We start from the raw sequence: 16,936 nt of genomic DNA on the forward strand, positions 1-16,936 counted from the left end.
AATACTATTATGGATTATATTTTTCACATGTTACTTATGAAGATTGTTCATGTGTAGTATGTCTTCTATATTTTAATTTTGCTTCTGGTCTATATCCACACTTGTAGGCGTGAGTCTGGAATTGGTGTTCCACACAGTGTGTGAGACTTTCTTCGTACCATAGCAGTCCTGAAAAGAAATAAAAATGCGTGCTTTTTACTTTCATCTCTATATTGGTTACATTCCAAGGATGAAATATTTTAATATTTATTCATAGGCAGCCATATCACACTAATTCCTTGCTTTAGTATACCTGCATTTTCCCAAAGAAGCCAAAAGATTAAATAAATCCACAGCAGAAAACACATCAGAAGAAAAGATTTCTCACACCAATTTTCCTGACAGCCTAATCCATATTTGCCAAAGATTGGCATGTTTTTGGTAATTTAGCTTATGAAGAATTATACTGCCTTTGCACAGGTGGTTATTCACTTAATTTCCTCACTCAGAAAAGCAGGGTATTTTTCACCATAAAACTTATAAAGATCAGTATTTTGGCAGCATAAAATAAGCGTGACTTCATGGATTGGTAACCTCAGTCTGAGTCCCTCCATTCTATGGTATAACCATATTAATGCAAGGGTTTTTAATTTTTTTTTCAAATTCATTTTTAACTAGATTAGTCATCATGGGGAAAAAAGTGCTATGTTGTCAGCACTGGAGAGAGAGAAAGCTGTCCTTTCTTTGCCTATCGAGTCGGTATAACACAATCTTATCATTGATACTCAACTCTTGCCTAAATAATCCCTTTTTCTGTTAAGAGGGTGGCTTACTCTTCAGGTACACTCACTCCTTTGTATCTTTGCTGGAGTTGCAATCCAGATTGTTAGTTGTTGTGGAGTTATTCTGTGAGGTAGCCCTCTGTCCTCTAGGTGCTGGTCTGATGCCACAAATTCATTTTGGTAAGTCTCCCAACAACCATTAGATGGTGGTAACTTTTTGCCAGCATCAGCCTGATCTCAATTTGTAGTGAGGCCTCAGATGAAAGTTGCTGTATCTCTTGCTAATCCCTTAAATTATCCATTCATTCTTTCCCGGATTTTTTTTTTTTGAACAGTTCTCAGCAGTATCTTTTTTTTCCTCTTCGCCCCCACTTTTGAGCAGAAGGATTTATTTCTTTTTGTTTTGAAAGACGTTTACCAGAGTGAATGGGTTTTGCATAGTCCCATATCAGGGTTACTCCCCAATGTATCTATAGGCTGGCCCCCCACTACCTCTCAACATTTTCACTTCTACTGGGTGAGTGAGGCTATGTCTAGACTACATCCCTCTTTCGAAAGAGGAATGAAAATTAGACATATCAAAATTGTAAATGAAGCTGGGATTTCTGTGCTTGACTTTTCTGTGCTTTATTTGCATAATCGCATTACGGCGTTTTTTCGAAAAATGCTATTTCGAAAGTGAAACCGTGATCTAGATGCTGTTATTTCGAAAAGAAAAGCCTTTTTTGAAAGATCCTGTAAACCACATTTTTTGAGGAGTACAGGATCTTTTGAAAAAGGCTTTTCTTTTCCAAAGAACTGCGTCTAGACTGCGGTTTCACTTTCGAAACAGCATTTTTTGAAAACATCGTGATGCGATTATGCAAATGAAGCACGGGAAATTCAAATCTCGGCTTCATTTGCAATTTTGAGATGTCTAATTTGCATCCCTCTTTTGATAGAGGGATGTAGTTTAGACGTACCCTAATTGAATAGCTTGATTTAGAGCTTTTTCTAGTTGTTTGTTTGCCAGTCCAGCAAATTAAGGTTCTGAATGTAAAAGGCCACTAAATGTCTATTTTTCCTGACCAACATCCTTTTTTTCCATTGATGAATATTATAGGAATATTTCTGTGACTGCACTGAAAAAAATTGATATCACGATTCTAATCGTGACAACATACCTTAATCCTTCATAAGCAGAGAAATCCCTTCAGTCTTTTGGACAGGAAAAAAATCTAGAAACTTTATTCTAATAAAGGACAGAAGATGAAAGGGTGACACATAGTGATGCAGCTAGTGAATATGCATCTTCCCGTGCTGGAAATCTTACTTCCAGCTTGAAGTGTCAGTGTACCCTGGCTTGCAGAGAACCTCAAAATCATGTTGCATGTCCTAGTGCTGCTTTTCAGGTGATCACTTGTGATAGCATTTTGTTGCACTAACATTGCATTTTACCTAGCAGTTGGTTTCCAAACCCCTTTATAAACATTTAACCTTTGCATAATCAAGTGCCACATAATAACATAAATAAGTGTGGGATCCCCTCACCTCTGGTCAGTTTGGTTCAGTTTTTGAATTCAGTAGCCCGGCTGCCAATTTCTAAAGCGGGAAGAGGTACAGTACCCTGACAGTCTGATTCCTTTCTGTCGGAGTAAAAGTGCCATTTGTCACAATCTCCTCTGTTCTTGGACATGGGTACCAGCCTGACCTCACTCTGTGGCATGTATGTGGGAAACAGATCCTGATAGACTCTTCAGTTGCCAACTGTCAGTATTGCTGAGCACCCACAGTTCATATCAGTGTCTTGTTGCCTCTACATGTGGGTTTGTCAGGACTGTGGCTGAGCCTCTTCCTTTGCTGACTGACCACTGTGACCTTTCGCCGTAAGAAATATACCTTTAATAGTATGAGATGCAGTATGGTCTTCTAGACTGAGAGCAATGGAATTATCTCATTTCTGTTACTGACTCCCTTAGTGGTATAATCAAGATGTACTCTGGCGTTTTCAAGTCTGATAGATACCTACATGTAGTGGTGATTGCACAGAATTCTTTGTCTAGTCCTCAGTTTGCTGCCACAAGAGTGGCCAAGAGTCATTTAAAGTTTCAGTGTAAAAATATTGTTTTGCAGGCTTATCTCCCCTAGGTGAAGGCAAGATATTAAGCGTTGCAGAGCTGCTATCTAAATTCCTATGAATGTTGCTCCTATAAGTGGTGCATGTGATTATAGCTCCTTATTCCTTTCAGATCAGATGTGGGATTTTTTTTTTCTAAGACCCATGCAAATTTAATGCATAATTTCTCTTGAAGTAAGCATAGAGAAATTATCTATAGTGGTGACTATTCAAACTAATAGCCTGATATGGGACCTCGAGCTGACCAAAAAGGAATAGATTGCCTAAGATAAATTTAGATGAACTTAGTGCTTCCATATAGAGAGGAAGGCAAGTAATTCTTCTTGGATACTGTGTAATCCAGGAAGGTTTGTAATCTATCTTTATTTGTTGAATTCTTGTGACTAGTGAAGCTACTCTGGGCCAGCTCACAAAGGATATCTTTTATGCACTCGGCATAACCATAAGAAGCTCTGTGAACTTTTATGCTAGACTGAGAACAAGTGGGGAGAATAATTGGAGGTGGTAATTTTCCACTGGCTTCACTTAGAATTTTTGTGCCTCTTTAAACTTGTATAGCCAGAAATGTAAGCACAAACACTGTCAATAGAACAGCTGGCTAGCTCAAATTTCTTTCTCAGTGGTACAGTGCTCACTATTAAAAAGTAGAGATGTGACTGGTTAACAGGTAAGCATCACCCTTATTGGGTGAAGCTTACTGGTTACAGTTAGCCAGCAGGCTGCAGCAGTCTCTCTGCCTGCCATGGGCAGGAGTACTGCAGCTTGGCTGATGCGGACCCATTTAACCAAGTAATAGGTTAACCAGAGAACTAATTTACTGGGATTTTAGAATCCTATTGGAAAGATCCGTAAAGAAGTTCCGGAGTCTTTTATTCCTTTTTTCAATGTTGTCCTCTTTTTAAAAAAAAAAAAAAAATTAATCAATTGTACTGCATGAAATCTTTTGTATGAAATTATTTTATTACTTAGCTAACTAGTAAAATTTCAAAAGTTTCACAAGTTTCTTATTTGCTTGTGAAATCCGAAGTTATCTGAAAGATGGTTTTGGTGAGAGTTGGTGGTGAAAGTATACTTTTTTTTTTTTTCCCCCTCATCAGAAGTACCCTGCCAAACAACATGGGTTGCAGCAAAGCCTTTCATTAAGTATTTTTAAACATATGTGTTGTCAGATTGTAGTCACTTCAGTGGGATGTTTCATGTTTAGTTAGGCATGTGTTTAAATGCATTGCTGGATCGCAGCCTAGAATCGCAAGGGCCGCTGTTCTAGTTGAGCTTCATTAGAAGCTATTCAGCAAAGACAAACTTAATCAGCATCTCTTATTCCCATAAGAGGCTTTATTTGCAACATGCTAGGTAAGCTTTAAAACTCATAATGACAAATCATGCAGGAAGGATGACACTTCATTGTCACTGTCCATAACACAATTAAAGTATCTCTAATCAGTAGAGCATATAGTTCATGTGACAGATATTCTGTGGGCAAAGCTTATTATGTTATGGCATGGCTGTTCCAGCGTTTTTTATTATACTTAAACCGAGACCTAAATATCTCATTTGCAGAGAACTTCATCAATTTTTTTCTATATAGTACATATATTTTTGTACTGTCTAACTTTGGATCTTTTCAAGTGCTGTTTGAAAAATACTAAACATCCAAACTAAGTGTTACAAAGCATTAGTTCTCTAGGTAACAAAAATGTGAAAAACATGTTAAGCTGCAGTACAAGTAATAGTGATATAAAATTTATTTGCAAACGTTTGAGAATCTGAGGATGATTTAAAGGACTTGTCTTTTTAATTAAAAGTGCCATACATTTAGTAAAAATCCATGTTAGTTGAGAAATTGATTTTTTTTTTTTTTTTTTTGGAAAGCTGAGTTTTCTTGTATGGGGTAAATGTCACTCTGTTCATATCTTAGCTTTGCTGCAAGTCAGGACATGTACTATTCCACCAGGTTGTCATAGAAACACAGCTAACTGTCATCTCAACTCAGGCTGCTGATGGTTTTATTTGTAGGTTTGCAGGATTATTAAAATTTAACAAAAATTATTGATTTGCTTTTTATTAATGCTGGCTTGTGTTTACCTTTAGAAGTTCAGGCTCCATAAAAGCTTTTCCTGATTGGAAAATATTTGTAAGATGTTAAGCTCAGGTACATTAAATGTGTTGATGTTTTCTCTCTTACTTAGGATGTGATGTGATAGTCTGAAGCAACAGAGTAAACTTGTATTGTTTTACCAATCATCTTTCATTTCCTTTGTATAGTGAGGCAAAAATTTCTCAAATTCACCTTTTACCTGACTTTTACTTTATATAAAAGATACCTGTCAGAAAAGCATGAAGTGAGTACATCATTGTGGCTAATATTTGAAGTTTTCATCTTATTTATATTTTCTTGAAGCCTTCCAGAATGCTTCAGTGCGCTGAGTTTTGAAAATATATATATTTTTGTATGTGCATATGCAGGAGAAATTTAGTTTTCACTCACAAATAAGACAGGTAAAACTTATTTACAATAACTCTAACGGCCCGTGGATGAATGCTTTTATGCAAATTACTTGAGAGACTAGAATTAACTTTCCACATGTTGCTGAAGTCTGGATATCATATGTGCAACCAATGTGAAATCTTATGGAGGTTAGACTTGATTTTTTACATTACACATTTATGTCAAAATACACAGATCACTGATGCCTTTCAAGTATAATCTTTGTAGTGATGTAAGAAATACAATAATGCATTAATTGCTGTAAAATATATAAATAAAAAGCACTACTTTGGAAGGACAGGTAACCTAGCTGACTTCTTTTTTATTTTTTTTATATAGCACTCTAATTTGACATTGTCATTCTGACTGGTAACAACTTTGTTCAATGTTGGATTTACTGAATAAAATTGTTCCTTGCAGGACATTTTGACATTTCACTTCAGACAACTGTGTCATGGTTGTTGACATCCCTATATTAATTCCTTTTGTATATGGCCATAAAACTCTCTAACAATTGTTTTGAAGAATCTTTTATTCTAGCATGTATACAGTAAGTTGTGTGGTATGAAATGCTGAATTTCTATCACAGTTTCATATTTCTATTGTGTTTTCTGGAAAAGAGCATATATCATGATAATATGGGAGATAATTTGTTTAAACCGTCTCAGTAGTTTAATACATTATGTGTTCATACTGATTTTTTAGACGGAAAAAGACTAGCTTGTTTTGCCCTTCAAGAAAAGCTTAAATAAAATATGGCTGTCGGTTTTTTGTTGTTGTTTGTTTTCTCCATTGGGAGTTCTATAGCCTTTATCCTCATTAGACATGAGAAAATAACACATTTTATCTGAGGTTCTCATTATGCTTTATGAATATTAATTGAACCTTCTACACCCCTTTTTAAAGTCCGTATTAGAATCATTTCACCCATCAGTGGGGTGGAACACCAGAGCTGTTTTAACAGTGCACAGCAATGATGCACATCAATTTTAGGGTAAAAAGTGAAAAAGAATGTTATATCCAGTAAGTATATACTAAATTCTTTCTTTTGATAGTGGTACTCTCATTCTAATTGAAAATAGGGGGATGGTATTGTAGCTATATTACATTATAGTGAGGGATGTGTTGAAACTTATAGTATCAAATGAGGCTATTAAATATATAAAATGTATCTGTCTGAAATATATATATATATATATATATATATATATATATATATATATATATATATATACTAACAGTACGGCATTTTGGTATAGATAAACACCTATGCACAGTATTGCACCTTAAGAATTCATGATCTAAACCACGCCACTTGTTTCAGCTTTCCTTGGCTGGACATGACAAACTGGAGCCAATGGGAGCTGCAGGGCTCCATGGCTACAGAGCCTTTAAGTAAACAAACTGGCATGGGCATGCTACCGGCTTTTCTAAAGAAGGCCCCTGGATCAGCTAGCTTTCTTTCTTTCCTTCTTTCCCACCATTCACCTTTTGTGTCACTTTGTGCCTTACTCAGTCCTGAATGGTGATTGGATGACTATATAGCTTCTTTAAAGGGTAACAACAGGGCAGTTGAGAGGTCCTAAAAACATGCTAGATAACACATGAAATGTACTGTGTTCAGATCTGTTTATTGCACAGTTTTGCAGCAACACTTCTACTTTTTGTTCGTTTGGACATAAAACCCATTGGCATGTCTTATACAGGTAACCTATTCCTAGTAGATATTTTTTTTTATTTACAGCATTTTGTGTCTGTCCTACCTACTGAGGTGCAGCATCTTGTAAAGGTTTTCAAGTTTCTTGTACCATGCATGCTTCAACTCGGAGCTAAAAGTGGCTACAGCTGCATACTTTATTTTTTTATCTTCAACTTTGCCATGTCCATACTTTATTTTTTTCTTTATTGGGAATGAATAACTTTATTTAACCAAGTACCATATACATTTCTCCTGCTTGTTACAAATCAACTAAGTGCCTCTTACAATTTAACTGGATCAGTTTACTTACGTACAGTACTTAGTTGCATCCAGAACTCTGGTAGAAGTAATTGGAATGTATAGTGGCTGTTGTTGAGAGATCATAGGGAATCATCTATGGCTGTTGCTGTGTGATAGTATTTGGGAATCTCTAAGTATTTAAATTTAATTAAAAAAATTATCTTTCCCTTTTCCCAAACTTTTAATAACAGGAAGATGAGAGTGAAGAAGAACCCAAGCTGAAGTATGAAAGGCTTTCTAATGGAGTGACTGAAATTCTCCAAAAGGATGCAGCCAGCTGCATGACAGTGCATGAAAAGGTACTGTTTCTTTTTCTGGATGAGGATATGAAATAACTGTTTGGGTTTTAAAAAATATTTACCTTCTTATATGTTACTAGAAGGTTTTATTCGGTGTTGCTCGGGTCCTTAACTCACAGCTCTCTCTCACTGTAGCAGCTTGGGGCCAAGTGAGAAATGCCTGTACATGGCTGCTGCATCTGCAGGAGGCACAGTTGCGGGAGGGATGCACGTCCCCTGGTTGGGGGGGAGAGACACACACACACACACACACACACACACACACAAACAAACTCTCTGAAGTATATAGTAGATAGGTGTCTCTTTGTCCACCTCTGCCCCCTGCTGGCCCAGTGTGGTTATAGCTGTCTGGGTCCCCATCTCTGGCCCCTCGTCTCCCCCCTGTGGGCATTCTACAGTATAACTTCCTCCTACCAAACCCCTCCCTTTCCATTTTGAGAAACTATTGAGTTGCAGGCACTTATCATTGTCTTGAGACCGCCAAACCCTTACCCTACTTTAAGCTATGATAAGAGGAAGTTGCATATTAAATTTGGTGGTCCTAGCTCTTACCACTTAGGAGTTTTAATTTATAGTGGTTCCTTACCAGCTACCATTAGGGTATCTGCCATATGTTGTTTCATTATACATTGAAGATTAAGACTTGTGCTGTGTGCTTGTTTACTTAGAATACTGTTGCGGTTGCTCAAGAGGTGCATTTTAGGATGTTTTAAATTTAAGAACTTTTAACTGTATGAATGAAAATCTGTGTGTGTCTTTTTTTAATTAATAAAAATGAAAATAAAACATTTTGAAAATTGGAAAGAAACTACTCCTGGTCTGGGATTCTTTTTTCAGTCTTACGTGCATTTCTAAAGCCAACTGATATATAGAATTTTATATATGGAAATTTCCAGAATATCAACCTTAATTATAGGGTGACAAAGAGCGATACAACAGTAAAGCTGTTTTAAGTATCCAAACACTCGTGCATTTCTAGCAAACTGGATACACTATTTATGAGGAAGATCAATAATATTAGAAGCTAGGGGATTGGTCTTTTGGGAATTGGTCTGTTACAACACAGGGCCTAAAAGCAAAGGTGGAGAGTAAGCTATCTCACCCCACCCCCCTCCACGGGCACGTTAAGGAAAAGCATATAAAAGAATTGGCACAAATGAAATTAGTCTTGTTACGCACATGCTTTAACTTCAATAATTTGGCTTTTTGGGGTGTTCCAAAGTCTAGCTTTTATAATCATACTAATTTCTCCCCAGAATTATTTTTCTTTCAATGCCATAGCATCATATTTTCACCAGGCTTGCTGTCTGCACTGGATGACTAATCGTCCTGGCACCTGGTGCATTCAAGCAGGCCTGTGCAGTGGAATAGTCATACCTAGTTATGTCTGCACACCTGATGTTTTATTAACCAGTATTGATTTTTTTACCCGGGGGACTTTTTTCTTCCTGAAAAAAGGCAACCTTGCAGGAGTGAAAGGCATTGCAGGGGATGAATTTCTAATGAACCCCTTCTTTCCCTTTTTTTGACTCCTCTTTAATGTAGCTTCATATTTTAAGTGCCCGAACTGAAATTTCATTTTAAGCAATTCCATTTTGATAAATCCTTTTAAACCTTGACTTTCTGTAAGGTTATTTTTTAAAGATTGTGCTGCTTGACTGACACGCTTAGTAGTGCTTGTAAATTTGAGCATTTCATTATTGGTTGCAATGAAGCATGCTCACATGCAGTGAAATACAGAGAATTTAGGATCCTAGACCATTTGAGTAATGCTAAATAAAGGGTGGGGGAAAAAAGAAAAAACTTCTGCTGTATATGAAATAGTATTGAAGTTTATGTGTGTTTGTTTAGGGTTAGTTCACGCAATTCAGCTAACAGTGGGTGTCTTGAAAATCATTTACATTTTTACATTTATCAAATGTATAGTTCTGTTATGTGTTTTTTGAGAAATAATTTGTCAGAATTAGACTATTATAGTATCAAATAGGGAAAGTGAATGCATCATTAAATGTTGAAATACCATAGTGTCTAAGAAAATAAAGAATCAGGATAATATCAAGTGCATTATATCTTTAAATAGCTTTCCATGTTATGGTATTCTGTGTAATAAGGGGCTAATGGTAGCTTTTTTTTTTTTTTTTTTTTTTTTTTTTTTTTTTAATGTTTGGCAAAAGAAGAATTAAAAGTATATAGCTTCTTAATCATTTCCATAGCTTTATTTTGAAGCATGTGTTACCCTTGCTTTCACACTGCATTTTTAATTTGCTGCCACAGTCTATCAGGCAATATGTACAGAGTGCAGACACACCATTAGTTGTCAGTAGATGAGGGTCCCCATGACTCATTCTGACAGCTAACTTGCACGATCACAATAATATGGGTTTCGAGCCCTGTTTTATTCTTTAGCTGCCTCCAAAATAAGCTTCATCCATAGAATAATTTTTAACAGCAACCTAAAAGAAAATAATCTACTGAACATCTTGGAGTTCTTTCCCTGATAGGTTGTTATTTAAAAGTTGTAATGTGTTTATTTAATCAGTCTCTCTCTTTTTTCTTAACACAGTTTCTGGCACTTGGAACACATTATGGCAAGGTTTATTTACTTGATGTCCAAGGGAACATCACCCAAAAGGTTGACATAGTAAGTACAAAATATTTGAGAAAATAATTGTGGTACAAAATATTGTGATATGCCAAATAAAGTTATTGCTCTCAATACACCTGAAATTTTAAAAATGTTTCCAAAACTCCTCCTGGTATGAGATGATGAATACAAAACATGGAAAAGACATTGTAGCACATTATCTTATGTGGACACATCTCAGGTTGTGTGTAGGATGCGTTCATCATTATTACAGAAAAGGAAATACATATTTGTGATTTTAATTAACAGTAATCATCTACCTACTCTAGAGGCTCCTGACTTCCTTAAGGTATTAGCAGACTTATTAGATGACTATTGTTGATTGTTAGTGTGTGTGTGCTATCATCTTATCAAGATGCCAAAAGTAATTGAAAATTGATTGATTGCCTTGCTAGTTCAGTTTATCTACTGCAAATATATAAAGCTAATATTTTATGTGAATGTTTTGAAGCTTAGACTCTTAAGGGATTGTATTGATTTGAGAGAGAAGAGGCAGACTTTTTTTATTGTTTCTGGAATCATTGAGAATGAATGAAATGTTGAATTTAAAGCTATATTCTAAAGGTATAAAATGCACATTTAAAAGTATAAATGGTTTGAGAGTGCAGTTTTATTAAAATAAAACAGAGAAGAAGAAGCAATATTTTTTTTCCCTAGCATTGTCACTAATTCTGGTAAGCAGCTATCACTTTTTCAAAAGCAGTGTCCGCTCTTGTCAAAGTATCTCTCTCAAGATCTCGACATATTTGCAAAATAGGGCACATGTTTTGAAGCTGACACAGCTAGCTGCACAAGAAAGGTGAAAGGTTATATTTTTATATTTGAAAAATCTAATTACAGAATTGTTTAAAAAAATCCACAAAAATCTCTTAAGAACAGCCTTTGAAGGAAATTTTATATATTGTAGTGATCAGATTGACAGTGACCTTACTTGAGATTAGTGAAAGTCAAGTTAACTTTATGAGCCCCATCAGCCCAACAGAGTAGATGCTTATTGCATTTAATGCATTCATTGATTCCAAGACCAGAAGAGACCATTGTGATCATCTGGTGTATAAAAGAAGCCATACAACTTCCCTAAAATATTTTAAAGGGAAGAAGGGGTGTGATCGGCTACTTTCCATGTTCTGATTACTTTACACATGTGCTATTTGCCAGAGACACACACTTGTAATTTTAATACAGTCCAATTTATTTGAGGAAGAGCAGAGTTTTATCTAGAACCTAATTTCTTCATTTCTAAGATTTACATTAAGGGACTCATTCAAAGCATATTAAAATTGATTAATGTCTTTTCCCCTATGTTCAGGTCAGAAATTCATCTGCCTGATGGTTACATTTACCCCACAGATACTCTTGTGTATTACATGGATGAAACATTTTCTCTTGTTGCAAATCTCTCCTCCTCCTCCTCCACCATTCTAAAACTAGTGATCACTAATGGCCCAATCTTGGAAGATAATTCCCATGCCTGCCCAAAGCCCTGTTGATTTCTGTAGGGCACGCTGCATGGACATAAGGTTTCATCTTCACAGATCCCACACAGGGTCAGAATTTAAGAATGAGACGGCTCCCATATTAGGAAACAAGCAGCTACTCCCCCAAAGTGTGTGTGTGTGTGTTGTTTACTTTATTACTTTATAACATAGAATGCTAGTAACAGCTACGGTTTTGTATTTCTTCAGGTAGGTTACTTAAGCATTTCTATTCTAAAGTCCCTTTTTCACTTCCTTAATGTTTGCCTAAAATTTTACTAATCCAGGTTGAAGTTTTCTAGGTCTTGTTTATTTGTAAGGATGCTTTTTGTTAAGATTGAGTACAAAAATGATTCTGTTGCAGATGAAATTGAGTGTGGGTCAGGAAAATAACCCTTTCCTGTTCCCTTTTAATACCTGACATTTTTTCCAAAAATTTTCAGCAGCTGTAATGCAACAGTAGTTTAGAATAGAAAGCTGAAGTTAAGTAAATTTTAGGGAGAAAAGGTGCCTTGTAAGATTCTGATGAAATTGTTTTTGTTTTGACAATGTTATCAGGATTCAAAATTGCCATGTATTATAATGCATTTTATTAGTCACTGAGGGTACGTCTACACTACAGCGCTAGTTCGAACTAACTTAGTTCGAATTAGTTAATTCGAACTAAGCTAGTTCGAACTAACGCATCTAGAACTAAAAACTAGTTCGAACTAGCGTTTTGCTAGTTCGAACTAGTAAGTCCACATTGAGTGGACTCTGAACAGGGCTTAAGGATGGCCGGAAGCAGTGCCGGCAGGGCATAAAAGGAGGACTTAGAGCATGGAGATGCTGTCTCAGGCTAGCCGAGGGCTGCGCTTAAAGGGTCCCGACCCCCACCCCGGACACACAGTTCTAAGGGGTGCCCCGCTTGCAAAGAAGTTCTGGCTTGGAGTGCCCTGAGTGCCCACACTGGGCACATCACACCACTCGGCCATCAGCCCGGCTGCACTTGCCGCAGGCTGCCATCTGGGGAGAGGGAGTAATTGGGGGGCTGCAGGAGAGCTTCCACCCCCAGAAGCCCGCAGAGCCAGCCCAGTCCTCCCCATCGGGGGTTCGTACCCCATTCCTCCCTCACCTCCTTCCACTTACCCTTCCCTAGCCCCCCTTCTTATTGATGTACAAAATAAAGATAACGTTTCTTCCAACATTGACTCTGTCTTTATTGAAAAAAACTGGGGGAGACTGGGAAAAGGAGGTGGGAGAGGGGAAGAGAAAGGCTGGGAGAGGGGAGGGCAACTAACATGATCAGGGGTTGGGAACAGGTCCCAGATGAAGAAAGGCTACAGAGACTGGGACTGTTCAGCTTAGAAAAGAGGAGACGGAGAGGGGACAGGATAGAGGTCTCTAAAAGCAGGGGTTGGGTGGAGAGGGTGCATTCAGAAAAGTTCTTCCTGAGTTCCCATAAAGAAGGACTAGAGGACACCAAAGGAAAGGAATGGGTAGCAGGCTTGAAACTAGTAAGAGAAAGTTGTTGTTCTTGACAAAGCAAATAGTTAACCTGTGGAACTCCTTGCTGCAGGAGGCTGTGAAGGCTACAACTAGAACAGAGTTTAAAGGGAAGTGAGATCAAGTCATGGAGGTTGGGTCCATGGAGTCCTATTAGCCAGAGGGTAGGAGTGGTGTCCCTGCCCAAAGTTTGTGGAAGGCTGGAGAGGGATGGCACGAGACAAATGGCTTGGTCACTGTCTTCGGTCCATCCCCTCCAGGGTTCCTAGGGTTGGCCGCTGTCGGCAGACAGGCTACTGGGCTAGATGGACCTTTGGTCTGACCCAGGATGGCCATTGTAAGCTCAGGGCTCAGTGTCGGGGGTCTCAGTGGACCCCCTTGATTTTCATGCACACCTGGTCCTGGGTGGCCAGGCTGGCAGCTCTCCTGCCCTAGACGGCCACTTTCCTGTGCCTAGTGCGGAGATCGTGGACGAGGTCCACGATGTCCGCACTAGCCCAGGAAGGTGCCCGCCTCTTGCGGTCCAGGGCAAGCTCCCGGGAGCCGCCAGCCTGGTCCCGGCAAGAGGGGGTGGGCTGGGGGGCATCGGGTGGGTGGCTCTGTGCCGTGCCAGGTGCAGGGTCTGCTAGCTGGGTGCTGGCAGGCTTGCACCTGGCACGGGCACCGTAGCGAGCCCGTGCCCCTTTAAGGGGTCCGTGGCCGGGAGGGGGGCATAGAGTTTCCCTGGTGTTGGCCAGAGTGGCCACCAGGGAAACCTGGGGAGGGCTAGCCTCCCACTAGTTCGAACTAAAGGGCTACACAGCCCTTAGTTCGAACTAGCTAGTTCGAACTAGGCGTTAGTCCTCGTAAAATGAGGTTTACCTAGTTCGAACTAAGCGCTCCGCTAGTTCGATTCAAATTCGAACTAGCGGAGCGCTAGTGTAGCACCTATTAAAGGTAGTTCGAACTAACGTCCGTTAGTTCGAACTAACTTTGTAGTGTAGACATACCCTAACATTCTAAAGTAAAGAGGGTAGATGTGTGTGAACTGGTGCAGCTCTGAAGTACCCTTCCCAAGCTTAGTGTACAGTTCTTTGAATTCAGTTCCCCAAGATAACAGCCATAGTGGATCAGACCAATGGTCTATCTAACCTAGTATCCTGTCTTCCGACAGTAGTCAATACCAAGTGCCCAAGAAGAAATGAACAGAACAGGTAATCATAAGGTGATTCATCCCCTGTTGCTCATTCCCAGCTTCTGGCTAACAGAGGCTAAGGAGGCCATCCCTACCCATCCTGTGATGGACCTATTCTCCATGAATTGAACTCTGATGGAGATGGAAAGCTGCATGCTAGGAAGGAGAGAGTCATAAAGTATCCTCCAGTCATACCCTTTAAAGGCCTAAGATTTGTTTTTAAAATGTTCTGCAGTGAGTTAGTTAACATGGGGTCTTGCTAGGGTCTGTTTCCACACGGTAAACAGGCTGATGGAATGCTATAATGAATGCTGGAAATTATTATTTAAAGAACACGATTATTCAGGTAAATAGAACAAGGTTTCTCATTAAGAAAATGTTACTTCAGACTATTGAAATCTTGGAATCATTTGCAGCCCTGGCAAATTAAGAACTTCAAGGCTAACGTTTTCAGACTTCTTTAAAAAGTTACGTTTAAGCGTAGCTTTAGCTTTCTCCTATTTGTAGGTGTCCTTTTTAACTATACTATTTAAAATTTGTCTCTTTACAAGAAATTAAGTAATGTCAAGTGCTATCCATGATCTTGAGAGTGTCTGCCATTTTTGTAGTTTTACAGCCAAGTTTTACTGTATCTTAAAAATATTTTCCTTTCCCTCTCAGTGTGGAAAACTGGGAAAACAAAAAAACAAAAAACAGATTATCATGTGAAAAAGTGAAAATTATTTCACAAAAATATTGTCAAATGAAAAAAATACAAACTCTCATCTGTCTTGTGTCTACATTAAAGTAATAGGTTTTTTTAAAAATTGGATCAATTGTTGTCAGTGAAAGTGACAAGATCACTTTAACTAAGAGTAATGTATAATCTTAGGTGTTGATGGTAATGATAGTCTGAAATATCTTTATCAACTGAGTCTTGACTATATTTCTTTAGGACCAAACCCCTTTAGGCTAACCACTTCTACAAAAACTCATTCCCAGCTTCAAAGTAGGAAAAAAATAGTGTAGAGTGTTGCCACTCACACTCCTCTAGAAACTGTCAGGTAACTTATGTGATTTTTATGGAAAAGTAAATGAGGTGTTTTCCTCACCGTTTTTTCTTGGTATTCTCCATCCCATTATTCTCCTTTCTCTCCTTCCCAACCACAGGAATATGCACATACAGGAGCCTAATGATCGATATTATGCCTTTCTGTTCATAATGATTAAAATTGATCCAAAATGTGAAGCTAATTTTTCAAACACTGGACTCTTGCAATACAATTTATTTTGTTTGTTTAGCTTTGTCCATCTTGCATGAGCTGTGGAAGGTACCTTTGCAGAATCTCTTGAACTAATGTTGGTTACTTCAGTTTCAATAGAAAGCAAATAATTTGGAGCCTTCCTAAAATACTTTGCAAAATTGAAATCAGGCAGCTGTAGAAAGTAGCTGAGCTTTTCTTCCTTTGTGCTTTAACTCCTTATGCAATCCAAAGTCATAGGTGTTTAGTGGGGAAGAAACTTCCTTCTGGCCAGTTATTCCATAATTGTGAATTTTGGCACTCATTCTGTAGAGACAAAAATATATACTGTACCTTTTGCTCTGTGAGTACTCTCATGGAAGTCCATGGGAATACTAAAGGCATGTCTTCACTATGGGCCAGATCAGTCCAGTGGGAGTCGATTTATCACATCCAGTATCGACATGATAAATCAGCCACTGATCACTTTCCCATTGACTTTGTGATAGAAATGTAGCTGTGTTAATCTGGTGTAGCTGAAACAAAATACAGGACTATGTAGCACTTGAAACCATCTTGTTAGTCTTTAAAGTGCTACATAGTCCTGTATTTTGTTTCAGCCATTGACTTTGGCACTCCACTGGAATGAAAAGAATAAGGGGAGTTGATGAGAGTTGTTTCTGTCAACCCAGCATGATGTGGACCCCACAGTAAGTAGAACTAAGCTACATCAATTTCAGCTACACTACTAACATAACTCAGATTGTATAGCTTAGATCGACCTGTCCCATTAATGTAGGCCTGCACTTACAGTGTGCAATTTTTGAGCATACGTATAATAATTTTTACAGGATTGGGCTGGAGCTTTCTGTACTGGCTTCCTGAAGCATTTGGCACTAGCAACTGTGAACTGGTAGGCTGTTGCAATTTTCAATGCCTCTGATCCCAGAATGGAGTAGAGGGGAATTTCCTGACTCCTGACAAGTTTGGAGGCCTTCAGGCAGGGGGAATTACACCAGAGGTGTTTCCTTAGTTTAGGCCCTGCATTTGATGACTTGACAATTTCTATGTTAATATCCTGGTATGGACCCTTTCTCCTCATCTAGAATCCCTTTGCTTTTACCAGCATTGTTGTTTTTGTTGGTGACAACCACTTAAGATTAACTGATACACATCCTCAAATCACATGCATTTGACAAACTGGTGTTTTCTTGTGTTAAGGTTCAGTGCATTGAGTGAAATGAAATGTGTCAACCACTTTGAAAATTATGACTA

At 38.2% G+C, this 16,936-nt stretch overlaps 1 protein-coding gene across 2 annotated transcripts in view; it reads left to right on the forward strand.

The window, feature by feature from the left end:
* The window catches only part of VPS41 (VPS41 subunit of HOPS complex), a 154,460-nt gene that overhangs the window by 20,994 nt on the left and 116,530 nt on the right, over positions 1–16,936 (forward strand). The window contains exons 2-4 of one of the 2 annotated variants that reach the window (XM_025185171.3): positions 7,110–7,154; positions 7,556–7,663; positions 10,227–10,304. In XM_025185171.3, coding sequence (XP_025040956.2) covers positions 7,646–7,663; positions 10,227–10,304 — 96 coding nt within the window. In that variant the 5' untranslated portion in view covers positions 7,110–7,154; positions 7,556–7,645. The remainder of the gene's footprint in view (positions 1–7,109; positions 7,155–7,555; positions 7,664–10,226; positions 10,305–16,936) is intronic. The other variant, XM_006124074.5, reaches the window with a different exon arrangement.

This window comes from Pelodiscus sinensis, chromosome 2 (assembly GCF_052426305.1).
Source record: "Pelodiscus sinensis isolate ZL-2025 chromosome 2, ASM5242630v1, whole genome shotgun sequence".
In the NCBI taxonomy this organism is placed as follows: Eukaryota; Metazoa; Chordata; order Testudines; family Trionychidae; genus Pelodiscus; species Pelodiscus sinensis.